Source organism: Octopus sinensis, linkage group LG4 (assembly GCF_006345805.1).
Source record: "Octopus sinensis linkage group LG4, ASM634580v1, whole genome shotgun sequence".
NCBI lineage: Eukaryota > Metazoa > Mollusca > Cephalopoda > Octopoda > Octopodidae > Octopus > Octopus sinensis.
Window position 1 is genome coordinate 123973108 of NC_043000.1, and position 15798 is coordinate 123988905.

Below are 15798 nucleotides of genomic sequence, written 5' to 3' on the forward strand. Positions count from 1 at the left end.
TGGTAAGCAAGCTACTTGCCACACAGCCATTCCTGCGCGTAAAGACGGACGAAATACTGCTGAGCATATTGACCGGCTTGATCACGATTCTGCCAGCTTGCTTAACATCGGCCAAATCCTTAGACAGGGCATGAGTGATGAGTGCTAACTGGCTAAAAAGAATACCTCACATCTTCCTCCTATAAAGTAGCTTCTACCACCAATGATGATTTGTACAGAAATAGCTGATTCTTGGAAATCAAGCATTGGTAACATACAAGATCCATAAATTGAGACTAATGCACTCAAGCCACAGTCGGGGCTGGGCACTCATACTCTGTCTAAGGATTTGGCTGATGCTAAGCAAACTGGCAGAATCGTGATCACGCCGGTCAATATGCTCAGCAGCATTCCGTCTGTATTTACGTTCTGTGTTTAAATTACGTCAAAATTTGAAAGCCATATAGAAAACTAAAATAGAAATCGAAAATAAATGGGGAAAAAATAGTCTCATAGAGTTGTTTCCCTTGAATCTGAAAATGGCGGCGCCCAATTAATTCACATGTTGGTATTTAATTAGCAAAATTCTAAGTGAGATCACTTTCTAACCTGCGTAATGTCGTTAGTTATTGGCAGGAGAACGATACAGTGGCCAAAAATGCTTCTTAAGACAACACAACTGCATCGTATTAGAGATCTAACCTTCCGAAAATATTTCAATACAAATGCATGTAAACATGCTTCCTTCAAAACTTCGAAGGACATCGAAATAGAAAGTGTACGAAATATTGGGATTCTGGCTCACATCGATGCCGGAAAAACAACAACCACTGAAAGAATCCTCTATTATACTGGTTTTACCCGATATTTAGGTATGTTTATCTTAATTCCGTAAGATTTATTTCTTATTTCATTCTAGTGAATTTGTCATTGAGCGATCCTGAAGAAACTATTCGTAGAGATTGTACTGTATTTATGCTAAATATCCTCAATGCTTGCGCAACTATTGGATCTTTTCGGTTTGACCGGCAGTTTTTTAAAATAATTTCCATTCCACGTAACTAAACACTTTTAAACTTCGTATACTGGTAGAATGTGTTTATAAAACATCTTTTTCTCTTGGCTTTATTGAGAAAATTCTATAGTTTGTAAGATATTTGTTGTTGTTCTTTCTTCAATTTCTGTAATTTCAACCAATCAATGACATCTATTGAGGTGAAAACATTCTGTGCCGTATGAATATGTCCCTCGTTTAAGAAACAGATTGGGTTTATTTACACTTCTGAAGAAAAAAAAGATACCATTCCCCCATCCCTAATCCTAACCCTAACTAACCCTAAAATAGATTGAAATGCAATAGATCGATACTAGGGTTATAATTATAGGTGACAATTTCATATGACACCGCTAGAAAAAACTGCCGTTCAAACAGAAAAGATCCCAACTGTGAAAGCTAAAGAAAACACATTGATCAGTCTGACAATTCTTATATAAAAGTTTGATTATACAGTGTATTGATTGTCAGCACTAATCGACACACCTATAACTAAAGGCATTCTTAATCCTTTGGTGCCTTTGCGGAGTCTTTTCTCTTTCAAGCATTCAAACCAAAACTCCAGTCTAAGAATGACTTCTTCCTTTCCTTCTACCAGTCATAGAAGTTCTGAAAAGCTTTATGGGTGGGTGTTACTGTTCCTTTGACCAAGCTATTAAAAATTCCAGTTGTGACCCTTAGGTTTTGATTTTTCAAACTTTTTCTTTTCTTTTTTCATTAAAGACTAACATACAATGTGTGCTTCATTCATTCATATTTTTAAAGACTAAAAGTGAGATTTAAGGTAAATGTGACTGCTTGTTCTAACAAGAGGAAGGACAACAAAGGCGGCGAGCTGGCAGAAACGTTAGCACGCCGGGCGAAATGCTTAGTAGTATTTCGTCTGCCGTTTCGTTCTGTATTCAAATTCCGCCGAGGTCGACTTTGCATTTCATCCTTTCGGGGTCGATAAATTAAGTACCAGTTGTGTACTGGGGTCGATCTAACCTACTGGCCTCCTCCCCAAAAATTCGGGCTTTGTGGCTAAAGTAGAAAAGAGGAAAGACAACATTGAAGCTCTCAGGCCCTCTATGAAAAAAATGTTTTACAAGGAACAAGAGTCCTTCAGCAACCAGAGATGGGAGCTCCTCTCAAAATTCAAGGTGACTGTGCCGTTTTTCTTTTAGTAAGGGAAGGTCCCATAAGATATTCACAAGATTCTTCTTTGATTTTCTGGATACTCTGGATAGATGTGCCGGCTAAACACACCTTTCTTAAGGTCCAGGACGTTTCCCATGACGTGAATTTTTTATTTAGTTGTAGTAATTTCACTTCCCTTACATAGATAAATGCCCTTGAGAAAAGCATGAACGCCAATCGCATTTTCCATAAGTTTCAATACCTGATTAAATAAATGATTATTGGAAATCACATATTTTACGCATATATTCGTTTAGGAAATAGATAAGTGTACTGCATTGTTAAAACTTCGGTATATTGTTATTGAGAACTTCAGACAGCTAGAGTCGAGGATCAACTTTGCATAAGGCTAATGTGTTCTGGTGGGAGAAGAGGACGCAGCAATATACAATGCATTAGCTTGGTTCAGATTACCACAACCTATCGTCGTTTTTATTTGTATTTATTTGATGGGTATCCATAACATTATTTTCACATAAATACTTGGTAGACGATATTGACCTAGGGGAGGTAACAATGAGTCAATTAAAGCAACTCCCTACCAAATTTAGGACTTTCTCTGTGCATTGCCTTCAAATAATCTCTAGGTGTCGGCTTTATTTATTTTACTTCTGTTATTGGTAGGCTAGTCCATTGGGATCTTTTCGGTTTGAACGGCAGTTTTTAACATAATTTCTAGGTAACTAAAAAATGTTAAACTTCGTATACTGGTAGAATGTGTTTATAAAACATCTTTTTCTCTTGGCTTTATTGAGAAAATTCTATAGTTTGTAAGATATTTGTTGTTTTTCTTTTCTTCAATTTCTGCAATTTCAACCAATCAATGACGTCTATTGAAGTAAAAAAACATTCTGTGCTGTATGAATATGTCCCTCGTTTAAGAAACAGATTGGGTTTATTTACATTTCTGAAGAAAAATAAGATACCCTTCCCCCACCCCTAACCCTAACTAACCCTAACCTTAAAACAGATTGAAATGCAATAGATCGATTCTAGGGTCATAATTACGGGCGACAATTTCATATGACACCGCTAGAAAAAACTGCCGTTCAATCCGAACAGATCCGTCCATTGTTATATTTGTTATATTTTTCAGTACATTATAAATATTCTGGTTTCCATCCACCCATTCATTTTCCCTATTCCTAGAGGGTTGTAAGAACAAGGTCTTCAGCCACTTCCTCCACAGGGTCCAATCAGAACTGACTTACCCTGCTGGATTCCCAAGTGTGACCTACTGAGACTATGGATATTATTCAACCATCTCATTCTTGATTTACCCCGAGGTCTCCTACCAATTAGCTTCGCTTAAAGAATTTGTCTTGTGATCCTTTCCTGAAACCACATGTCCATAGCACTGTAATTGTGGCCTCTCAATGTGGATAAGTAGCCGCTTGACCTAGAGAGATTCCCTGATCTCCATCCAAGCTATGCACTGTGACGAATAACATAATTCCAGAGGTCCTTCAGAGGAACTCCATTTTGGCCACTTGTATTCGCAATCATACTCTTATGGTCATTACACAACATTCATGACCATAGGTGGGGATACACACAAAAATCAAATTGAAGATAGCAAGTTTGGCTTTTTTACCAGCTTCTCCTCTTATGAGAATCAAATGCTAAAGTTAGCACATTACTGTGCCACCATCTGATATTCTAGCATTCACTTGAACCTCCTGCCTCCGATTACTCATGAGTATGGCCCTAAGATATTTAACTTAACTTATATATTCTGGTTTTCTTCAATTGGGATAATGACAACTTCATTTTAATATTTAGGAAATGTTGATCAAGGTACCACTGTGACTGATTACATGGAACAAGAACGCAACAGAGGAATTACCATCACTTCAGCTGCTGTCACTTGTTACTGGAAGAAACACAAACTCAATTTAATTGATACTCCAGGTATGGTGTTGATTTTTCTTCTATAAAGTTAAAATAGAAGTTGTTAGTAAATTTTGCATTTAATTTCTCTGATTGAAAAATCTCTAGTTAATACTTCTTATTTGATGTAATATGTTATAATAAAAAAAAGTAAGCCTTTATATTTGATCAGTTTCAATGTATAGTATAAAAGTAAATGACAGCAGAATTTCTATAATTTTATAACCTGAAAATACCTTTAGCAATATTTCTCATTTTTGTGGCAGCAAGCTGGCAGAAATGTTAGCATGCTGGGCAAAATGCTTAGCTCTAGTTCGTCTGTCTTTACATTCTGAGTTCAAATTCTGCCATGGTCGACTTTGTCTTTCATCCTTTTGAGGTTGATAAATTAAATACCAGTTGCATGCTGGGGTTGATCTAATCGACTGGTCCCCTCCCTAAAAATTTCAGGTCTTGTGCCTAGAGTAGTAAAGAATATTTCTTATTTTCATCATCATTTATTGTTTTCTATTATCATTATCATCATCACCATCATTTTAACATCCACTTTTCCATGCTCATGTGGGTCAGACGGAACTTGTTAAGGCAGATTTTCAATGGCCAGATGCCTTTCTTGTCACCAACTTTCACTTGCTTCCATGACAAGATGTGCTTTTTTTGTAGAAGATTGAAGATGAAGGACACCACTTGCATTGCAGTGTCACTTGTTTATAACTATCACACGATATCAAGGCAAGGAGACAGTAATGTACACACACACACACACACACGATGGATTTCTTTCAATTTCCATCTGTCAAATCCATTTGGTTGACCTAGGGCCTACTAGAAGACATTTGCTAAATGTGTCAATCATTGGGACTGAACTCATGAGGTTGGGACGTATACTTCTTTTTACACAGCCATGCCTGCTGATGTAAATTCATAAAATGTTTTCCCTCCAAATTTCAAAAATTAATATTAGTTTTACAAGGTCTAGACAGGCATCTGCAGCTAGCAAGCCATGCTACTCCAGACTGATGATGAGCAAGACTCAGAAACATGTCTCTGGATGCAGGCTTAGCTGGATGGGGGTGCTTGTCTCCCCCTTGTAAACATAAGGACACAGGAAATGTGTCAAGGCCAACAGGAAGTGTTGATGCTTCCTAGGGCTAAATAGCAGTGGTGTGATTCCCTTTATGGGACTGTCACGTTAAGTTGACAGTATACAACTGCTCAATATTAGTTTTGTTTTTTTAAAAGTTCCAACTATTTTGTTCAAAAATTTGTAAAATAAGTTTACATGCCTTGTTGTGGAGCCCAGAATGTCAGAACTCACTTCTTTTCCTGACTCGTGAACTAATTTTGTTTTACAAATTTCAGTAATTAGTTTTGCCAATACAGACCATCGCTAGTTTCTTCAGATAGATTCTGCCTTATTTTTTTTTATCTCTGACTTCTATGACTAAGCAAACTTTATTACCACAACCTACAGTATTCAGCATCATCGTTTAACCCCCATTTGCCATACTGGCTTTGGATTGGACGATTCAACAGTAGCTGGTGAACCAGAGGACTGCACCAAACTCCAATATCTGCTTTGGCATGGTTTCTACAATTGGATGCCCTTCCTAATGCCAACTACTTTACAGAGTATACTGGGTGCTTTTTACATGGCACTGGTGCTAAGGAGTGAGGGAGAAGTATTGAGGAAGTGGCTTTATGCCAGGTAATGAGAGGCTGAAGTATGATAGCAGGACAGGAACAGGTAGGGAGATATACAGTTACCTATTTCTTTACTACCCACAAGGGGCTAAACACAGAAGGGACAAACAAGGACAGACAAACGGATTAAGTCAATTATATCGACCCCAGTGCGTAACTGGTACTTATTTAATTGACCCCGAAAGGATGAAAGGCAAAGTTGACCTCGGCGGAATTTGAACCCAGAACGTAGCGGCAGACAAAATACCGCTAAGCATTTTGCCCGGCATGCTAACGTTTCTGCCAGCTCGCCGCCTTAAGATATACAGTTACCACAGTTGGTAAAGAGTGATGGTGTTGAAGATGTGTCAAGTCATAGGAAGGGGAATACAAGAAAAGTGGTATCGGTGGGTAAGTGTGTGGGAATGTGAAGACAGGTGACAGATGGATAGGGGTGGGGATAAGGAAAATGCAGTCAGTGAACACAGTGGGATGATGGTTAATTGTGAATGTCAGTTGGAGGGGATAGCAGAGGACGTAGGTGTGGGTCAGAGAGGTGGTAGGTGACAACAAAGATGTGAAGTGTGTATGGGTGGGGCACAGGTTGGAGCACAGTGCCTGGGATGAAGTTAGAGGTACATAAGGGTGAAAATAGCAGGAGATGAATCAAGGTATTGGTGGGGAGTGCTGCTGTTGACAAAATGAGGGGGTATGCATGGGGAAAGGGGAGGTAGAAGAGGTATTCAAGGAAAAATAAGATGCTGAAAATGTGAAAATGCATAAGAAAAATGTGGTTCTAGGGAAGGTGAACAATAAGGGGATGAATTATGTGCAGTATTGCTATAAATTACACATATCTTCAAGTTTCATTAAACTTTATCCCTCATATTTTAAACTATGACCATATTTCATTTAATAGCTGTGGTTTTTTTCATAGCCATGCCAGCATGAACAACAGATGTTAAATGATGATGATATATATAATATAATATATTTTCCAAAATGTACTGCTATATGTTCTTTCCAGGTCATGTTGATTTTACAGTTGAAGTTGAACGAGCACTACGTGTCCTAGATGGAGCTGTCACTATACTGGATGCCTCAGCAGGTATATAACTGCTTTCTCATGCATGTGATTTCTCTAAAATAAGATATCCTCTTATACTGTATTTTATGTTTAAAGTATCTTTTAATAAGTCAGAAGGAAATAGCCATGCTCAAATAGTAATGTATATGTTTAAAGTGTAATATGATTTCAGTTAGATTTACTGGGACTAAACATTGTCAGTACATTTATGATGGCATAAATTTTTCTGTGACTCAAATTTTTAATAAAATATACATATACAGTTTGCAATTATAAGTCTAGTGAAAGAGTGTGGTATAATAAATTGAATTGACCTCAGTACGTGATTAGTTGTTATTTTACAATAATTATGTGATGTTAAGTCAAGGGTACTCACACACAGGCCCTTTCAGTTTCCATCTGTCAGTGCTCTGGAGCTATATTAGAATATATATGTATATATATATTCAGGTGGCACGTAAAAAACACCCACTACACTCTCGGAATGGTTGGCGTTAGGAAGGGCATCCAGCTGTAGAAACTTTGCCAGATAAGACCGGAGCCTGGTGCAGCCTTCTGGCTTCCCAGATCCCCGGTCGAACCGTCCAACCCATGCTAGCATGGAGAACGAACGTTAAACGATGATGATGATGATGATGATGATGATATGTATATGTGTGCATATATGATATATATATATATATATATATATATTTATCTTTTATTAAACTTTTAATGATTTTGATATATATTTAAAATAATATAAATTAATTAATTTTATGTATTGGCTTATGTTTTTTATTGTTTGATTTGCCTAATAGTGGTTTTATCTCTAATTTAATATAATATAATATAATATATTTATACTATAAAATTGGATTTAATCCTAAATCTGATTTTTCCCTGTAAGTTTGGATTTATTCCCTAATATTTTATTATATATATATATATATATAAACACAAATATATGTGGAGGCATGTGGCTTAGTGGTTAGGGTGTTGGCGCTAAGATCGTAAGATTGTGGTTTTGATTCCTGGACCGGGGGACGCATTATGTTCTTGAGCAAAACACTTCATTTCACATTGCTCCAGTCCACTCAGCTGGCAAAAATGAGTAACGCTGCAAAGGACTGGCGTCCTGTCCAGCTGGGGAACACATACGCCATAGAAACCGGGCCCATGAGCCTGGCTAGGCTTTAAAAGGGCACATTTATTTTATTTTATACAAATATATAAAAACACTATGCTCATTATCATATTTCTACCAGAGTAAAGTTGAATGTATATTTGAATGAGTTGTGCTAGTCTTCAAATTTAAAGAATAGGCTTTCCTTTCTAGTTATTATTAACTACTTCATCGTGAAGTAGAAATGAGACCTATTTTCAAATTAGATATATTTAGGCAAGATCACAATATTTTCAACAAAGTTTGAACCTACAGTCTATAAATTATCAAAACTATACAATAACTGAAATAAATATGTTTAAAATTGTTTTTTAAAGGTGTGGAAGCACAGACATTAACAGTTTGGAGGCAAGCAAGTCGATATTCAGTTCCTCAAATCATCTTTCTCAACAAAATGGATAAACCAAAAGCAAATGTCAGACATTGTCTTCAATCAGTGCAGCACAAACTACAGATAGAACCCTTATTGTTGTGTTTTCCATTGGGCAGTGGGAAAGATTTTACTGGTTTTGTTGACTTGGTCACTTTGGAAATGTGGACATGGTCAAAGGAGTCTCGAGATGGATCACAATTTAGTGTTGAAAAAATCGATGAATCGAATGAAGATCTCTTTGAAGAAGTTATGGCACACAGAACTCATCTGATTGGTCAGTTATCTGATTTGAGTGAAACAATTGCTGAGTATGTACTTCAAGACTATGATTTAAATGATATTCCAGCGGAAGCCATACATTCAGCAATAAGACAGGTGACATTAAAACAAAAAGCTGTACCTGTTTTATGTGGCAGCTCATTGAAAAACAAAGGTGTACAACATTTGTTGAGTTGTATCAATCATTATTTACCATCACCTCTGGACATCGAACATGACTTCTTAAAATACTATGGCAAAAGTTTAGTTTGCTTGGCTTTTAAGATCATCCATGACAAACAACGTGGACCGCTAACATTTCTTCGCATATACAACGGAGAATTGGTAAGCGGTGCTTCTATTTACAATGTCAACCAGAAACAAAGTGAGAAGGTAATGAGGCTGTTGCAAGTGAATGCCAATGAATTTGAAGATATATCCAGGGCAACGTCTGGCAGCATTGTTTGTGCTGCTGGATTTAAACAGGTAATGTCAAAACTTCTTTTTCAACATCTACTTCTTTTGACCTTGGGTGTTCAATAAATGCTGCAATGTTGGAGGGAGGCACCTTACAAGCCATTGGTTGTAAAGTTGACCTGGTCCCTGTTCATTGAGGTATAAATTTCTCCTGCCATTTCTTTAGCAATTCCTGATTTTTGCAAGGCTGGAATGCTGGCCTGACACCCAATCCTCCTGCTTCTTCTGGGCTTGTGACTGGCATCAGTGCAATTCACTATGAATTATACCTCCCTCCAATTTTATATACTCAGTCTACCAAGTGGAAAATGATGTTACTTCTATTCCACAGATGAATAATTAATTGTAAAAATACTTGCCTCAACAATCCATATGCAAACATCCAAATTTTTCAAAACCTTTCTACCCAGTAACTCTGCCTGTCATCCTTTTGGGGTCAATAAAATAAGTTCAATATAGCACTGGGGATCAATGTACTAAATTTATTCCCTGCCCCAAAATTGCTGACCTGATACAAAAAACAATTTGAAATCAATAATAATAATAATAATCATAATTATTTCAAGGAAGTAATTTTGTGTTTCATATGAGATTTACTCTTAATGTATAAATCTCAATAAATCTCCATTTTTAAATCCATTGAATGCAAAAGAATAAACAATCAAGTTAAAGAAATTTCAGATTTTTTATTGTTTATTGTAACCATGATATGGCATTTGCTAAGAATGAATTTTAGTTAACATTGCTTGTATCTAATTAAAAGAAAATATTTTTTGTTTTTCAGACAATCACTGGAGACAGTCTTGTAACAAATCATGCAACAGCTGATGCTGCCATGAAACTTTACAAGAAGGATCGTCTAAGTCAGCAAGATGAAGAAGAAAGCAACCACATTGATAGCCCAGTTTTAGCAGGTTTAGATATTCCAGACCCTGTGTTCTTCTGCTCTGTTGAAGCTGACTCTATATCAGATCAGAAACATTTAGATTATGCACTTGAATGCCTTCAAAAAGAAGACCCTACTTTGTCTGTAAGAATTAATCCTGACACAGGTGAAACTGTTCTATGTGGCATGGGTGAACTGCATTTGGATATTATACGCAACAGAATTAAGGAAGAGTATAACTTAGAAGTTCATCTTGGGTCACTGCAAGTAGCTTACAAAGAAACCATCAAAGAGACGTAAGAAATTTATTACAAACTTACTCATATATATTCATTAAATACTTAGAGTGTTGATTAGTGTAAATCAAATTCGATGACTGGCATCTGTGCTAGTGGAGCGCTAAGAGTACCATTCAAGCTTGATCATTGCCAGAGCAACAAGCTGGCCTCCGTGCCAATGGCGCGTAAAAAAGCACCATTCGTGCGAGATCATTACCTGCATCGCCTTACTGGCACTTGTGCTGGTGGCACGTGAAAAAACATTCAAGCGAGGTCGTTGCCAGTGCCATTGGACTGGCTCCTGTGCAGGTGGCATGTAAAAAACACCATTTGAGTGTGGTCGTTGCCAGTACCGCCTGACTGGCCCTCGTGCTGGTAGCACATAAAAGCACCCACTACACTCTCGGATTGGTTGGTGTTAGGAAGAGCATCCAGCTATAGAAACTCTGCCAGATCAGATTGGAGTCTGGTGCAGCCATCTGGTTCACCAGACCTCAGTCAAATCGTCCAACCCATGCTAGCATGGAAAGTGAACGTTAAATGATGATGATGTATAAAGCTCAATAAATCTCCATTTTTAAATTCATTAATAAGGTATATTAATATTTTAAATCATTGTTTCTTTCTTCCCTTTTTTTTAATATCCATTCATTACAACAACTTTTTTATATTTCATTTCGGTTTTAAATCTTTTAGAGCTTATGTCAGTGAGATTCTAGACAAGACCCTTGGAGAACAGCGCCATCAGATGTTCATAGCATTATCTGTGGAACCAAGTGAAACAAGAAACTTCCAGCATGTGAATTTGGTTCACACCAAAGAAAACAATCTGACACAAATCCACAGAAACCATTTGAATGCCATTGAAAACGGAGTCAAATCAGCTTTAACTGCAGGTTACAAATTCTGTTCTTACCTTAAATTTTTCTTTTCATTTTACTCAAACATTTGAGACCAGTTATTGCTTTCAAGCGTTGGGCCTCACGGAGGCAAAGTGGCTGAGTTCCTTTCAAGTGTTGGGCCTCACAGAGGCAATGACCAAGACCCTTGGCATTATGTCATGCTTGAGAAGATCCATCAAGCCAAGCAAAATCACAGTCGTGGTAGATACCAGTGTCACGCAAAGTGGCACCCGTGCCAGTGACACATAAATGCTTGTTGGTGTCACGCAAATGGCACCCATGCCAGTGGCACATAAAAGCACCTATTACACTCTTAGAGTTGTTGGCATTAGGAAGGGCATCCAGCCATAGAAAATCATGTCAAATCAGACTGGAATCTGGTGCAGCCTTCCGACATACCAGCCCTGGTCAAACCATCCAACCCATACCAGCATGGACAATGGACATTAAATGATGATGATGATAATGAAATTCAAATTCACATGATTGCAGAAGAGTTGTAGATGACACACGCAGTATGATGTATGAGGGGGTGCTGAAAAGTTGGAAGGGCTTAGAAAAACTGAAGACCTGTTGCAATAAGTGTGTGAATCTGAAAGGGGAATATGTTGGATAAAATCATAATCAACTGATCCTCCTGTATTTTCTTTTACCCAAAGCCAGGAACTTTTCAGCACCCCCTCATACCTCCTCATCCGCTCTTTTTATTTTTTTTCAATTAATCCAAGAAGGAAGGGTTGTCTTGAACAGGTGGCTGATGGGATGGCTGAGTATGTAAAGTAAGTACAGTCTCAAAGGCTCATAGGATCAGTTACCTGGTTTCCATGGCATTTCAGATACTGTGATCACAACATTTCCCTTCCCCTGAATGGGACACCAGTGTGCTGTAGGATTACTCATTTACAGCTAAGTGAACTGGAACAATGTGAAATGAAGTCTTTTGCTGAAGAGCACAATGCACCGCCCAGTCTGGAAATGGAAACCGCAATCTCATGATCATGAGTACAACACCCTAACCACTAGGCTATGTGTCTTCACAGGACTGAGTATGGTTAATATAAAAATAATGAGTTGTTGAAAGGCAGCAAGCTGGCAGAAACATTAGCATGCTGGGCGAAATGCGTAGCCGTATTTCGTCTGCCGTTATGTTCTGAGTTCAAATTCCGCCGAGGTCGACTTTGCCTTTCATCCTTTCGGGGTCGATAAATTAAGTACCAGTTACGCACTGGAGTCGATATAATCAACTTAATCCGTTTGTTTGTCCTTGTTTGTCCCCTCTGTGTTTAGCCCCTTGTGGGTAGTAAAGGAATATATAAAAATAATGAGTCATTCCATGATCTACACTGTAGTATTGAATCACTAACTGAAAGATATTTGAGTTCTAATCCATTTCACATGTCTCATTTATTTCAATAGTACACTTTATTTTACATGCCTCGTCTTGTTAGGTCAGGAATGGATACCAGAACAATTGATGGTTGGTGTGTCCTAAGATAAACTGGTAACCTGTTCAGAAGAAAAATTTGTTTCTCATCTGCTTAATACCATAAATCCTCAAGTATAATCTGCATTCTTTTCCCAAAATTTAAAGGTCAAAATTCCTAGTGTGTACTATATACGAGGTTAAAAATGAAAATATTTTCTAAACAATGTCCGAGTCTCTATTTGTGGTTCGGCAATTTTTATTCAGATGCATTTTGTGATGTCGGGCGCGAAAATACCTTAAGCTAAGCCCGAAAGCAATGAAGTCATAAAAGAATCATCCATAACTTGCAGTAAGCAACATTTATTAAACGTTATTACTGTTATTTCTTTATTTTCTGCAAACAAAATGCACAAAAATGCTACACGTTTGCTTTATGTCATATATACAATAATAATAAAGAATGTTACCGTATACATTTTTTACAAACCAAGGACGTTATATAGACCTCCTTGACTCAAGTTAGAGAAGGGGTGCGTATTATACACAAGGTTTAGGTTTTTCAGAGGTACAATCCCCTAAAAATACCCTGCGTATTTTATTCAAGGATTTACGGTACTGCAAAACTGGGCTGAAACCATTTTATTTATAGTCCTGTTATGAGACAGTTTCTTTCTAGTTTCCTGTCTATTTTATATGTTTTCTCATGCTATTATAGATTAGATAAATTCCACAGTATTTTTACTGGCTATGATCCTAGCCTTCCATTTCTTCATTCAGTCTTTTATAGCCTGTTAGTGCTGTTAAGCTGAATCTTTTCTATTTAATAAGTTGAATGCTATTAATGTTAATCATCTTGCAATATTTTCTTTATATTTTAGTGCAAAAAAAAACTTCACATCTTATTCTGGCTTAACCACAATTCAACTCTTTTAATCCCAATCCACCTGAGATAAACCATATTAAAATGTTCTTTTAAATTAGAATCTCCTTGTTTTAAGATTATCGTCTGTTATTATTTAATAAACACTAGTAATACCTATGCATAAATGAAACTAAACCCCTCCAAAATCTTATTTTGAAAACTAACTGAATCACATAGGATTAGCAAATAAAATCACAAAAAGATTAAAGAAGGTTTTAGGTGAGCACTTACGAGATGTTATTGTCAAAAATATGAAAACAAAGACCTAACATTCAACTATACATCATCATCATCATTTAACATCCGTTTTCCATGCTAGCATGGGTTGGATGGTTTGACCGGTGTCTGGGAATCCAGGAGGCTGCACCAGGCTCCAGTCTGATCTGGTAGTGTTTCTACAGCTAGATGCCCTTCCTAACGCCAACCACTCCAAGAGTGTAGTGGGTGCTTTTTACATGCCACCGGCACAGGTGCCAGGGGAGGCTAGCAATGTCCACGATCAGTTGGTGCTTTTTACATGCCACCAGTACGGAAGCCAGTCAAGGTGGTGCTGGCATCAACCACATACGGATGGTGCTTTTTACGTGCCAGGGGAGGCTGGCAACGACCATGATCAGTTGGTGGTTTTTACATGCCACCAACCAATCTTGACCGTTGCCAGCCTCCCCTGGCACCTGTGCCATGTTAATAATTAAAATAATGATTTTTTTTTTCTAAATTAATGATGATTTCTTTATTTAATCATAACTGGTTAATATCCTGTCTATGTAATTCTATATTTATTCAGGTTTGATACTAAACTTTCCTGTCATTCATGTTTCTGTATCACTTCATGAAGTCAGCATTGGATCAAGAACATCCCTTCCTATGATCAGCGCTTGTGTTATGTCTGCAGTTCAAAAAGCCTTGCGTAAAGCCAACACTTTTCTTATGGAGCCTCTTATGAACGTTCAGGTAACAATGATTTCTTAAACAGATACAAAACCAGGTGTTTAAAGGATAAAGACTATTCATCTACTTTGATTTTATTAACAGAGACATCCAACATGGAATTGGAGACCTCCCAAAGCTAATATAGTGAGAAAGAGATTGCTGGCACAGTGTAGTAAACCAAACCTTTGTTATAACTAATTGAAGAAGAAACTGTCATCATCTGGTTGAGCTTCCTCTGATTAAAATCTGAGGAATAGTATGTTGGATTTGCAGTTTCAATAAAATAGTCATCCGTTGACTAATGGTGATATTTACATGAGGTCAACAACAAAGGTTACTAAGTTCCAAAATGTATTATTGCTATTGCTAGTCCTTGTGACAATAAGCATTATTAGCCAATGAAAAGTTATAAGATATTGTTAATTCTATGAATTGATTTGTGTATATTAAGAGAGTTAATTAGGTTGGAAGTTCTACATTACTATAAAAGGATTCCACATTACTATAAGTTTGTAGGGTAATGTGTTTTATTCAATTTTTTTATGAGGTCTTATTAGATTACACTTAATTCAGTACAGCCTTTATTCTTTTATCTTGTCTGTCATGAATCATGCTTCCATTCCAATGTGAACTTATGTGATGTTTTTCTTTCTTCCAGATAAGTTGTGAAGAAACTTATTTAAATGGTGTTCTTGGAGATTTAGCCAAACGACGTAGCCAAATTGCTTCAATCCAACAGCAGCAGGATTTACAGTTTATTTCAGCCTTAACACCTGTTTCAGAAATGGTTGGCTATACAACAACACTTAGAACTTTAACATCTGGAATGGCTTCCTTCTCAATGGAACTTTCCCACTATGAGTCTTTATCACCTGAGAAACAAGCCGAAGTCATAGAACAAATTTCAGGTTTCTCTCAAAACAATTGATGCATTTGGAAAGACAAAATATTGCTTTTACAGTCTAAATTATCAATTGTTTAGAAATTGTATAAAGGATAAATTGTATAATGGATAAATTATTTTTTAAAGTTAACAGTTATTTGTCATGTGCTGTGAAAGGGATTTTACAAGGTTTTAATAATTCTTGCCTGTACCGCCTGAGCATGGCTGATGCCAGTACCGCTTGACTGGCCCTCGTGCCGGTGGCGCATAAAAGCATCCACTACACTCTCGGATTGGTTGGTGTTAGGAAGGGCACCCAGCTGTAGAAACTCTGCCAGATCAGACTGGAGTCTGGTGCAGCCACCTGGTTCGCCAGACCTCAGTCAAATTGTCCAACCCATGCTAGCATGGAAGGCGGACGTT

The 15798-nt window shown here is 37.3% G+C and overlaps 1 protein-coding gene across 2 annotated transcripts; it reads left to right on the forward strand.

Moving 5' to 3' along the window:
• The first annotated feature begins 511 nt into the window (after positions 1-511).
• Positions 512-15526, forward strand: LOC115210720 (ribosome-releasing factor 2, mitochondrial). Of its 2 annotated transcripts, none has more exons than XM_029779422.2 (8): positions 512-851; positions 3995-4123; positions 6813-6893; positions 8355-9154; positions 9930-10327; positions 11006-11205; positions 14347-14513; positions 15151-15526. In XM_029779422.2, exons 1-8 carry the CDS (start codon positions 596-598, stop codon positions 15418-15420), a joined length of 2301 nt encoding a protein of 766 aa, XP_029635282.1. In that variant the 5' UTR covers positions 512-595; the 3' UTR covers positions 15421-15526. The 2 variants fall into 2 exon arrangements, with proteins under 2 accessions (XP_029635282.1, XP_036358314.1); XM_036502421.1 differs by lacking the exon at positions 15151-15526 and adding an exon at positions 14595-14927.
• Positions 15527-15798: the final 272 nt, after the last annotated feature.

Coding starts and splice junctions, on each gene's coding strand:
- LOC115210720 (XM_029779422.2), top strand. CDS start 596: ATGTCGTTAGTTATTGGCAGGAGAACGATACAGTGGCCAAAAATGCTT. Junction 4,124..6,812: donor CAATTTAATTGATACTCCAG/GTATGGTGTTGA, acceptor TGTTCTTTCCAG/GTCATGTTGATTTTACAGTT. Junction 14,514..15,150: donor AGCCTCTTATGAACGTTCAG/GTAACAATGATT, acceptor TCTTTCTTCCAG/ATAAGTTGTGAAGAAACTTA.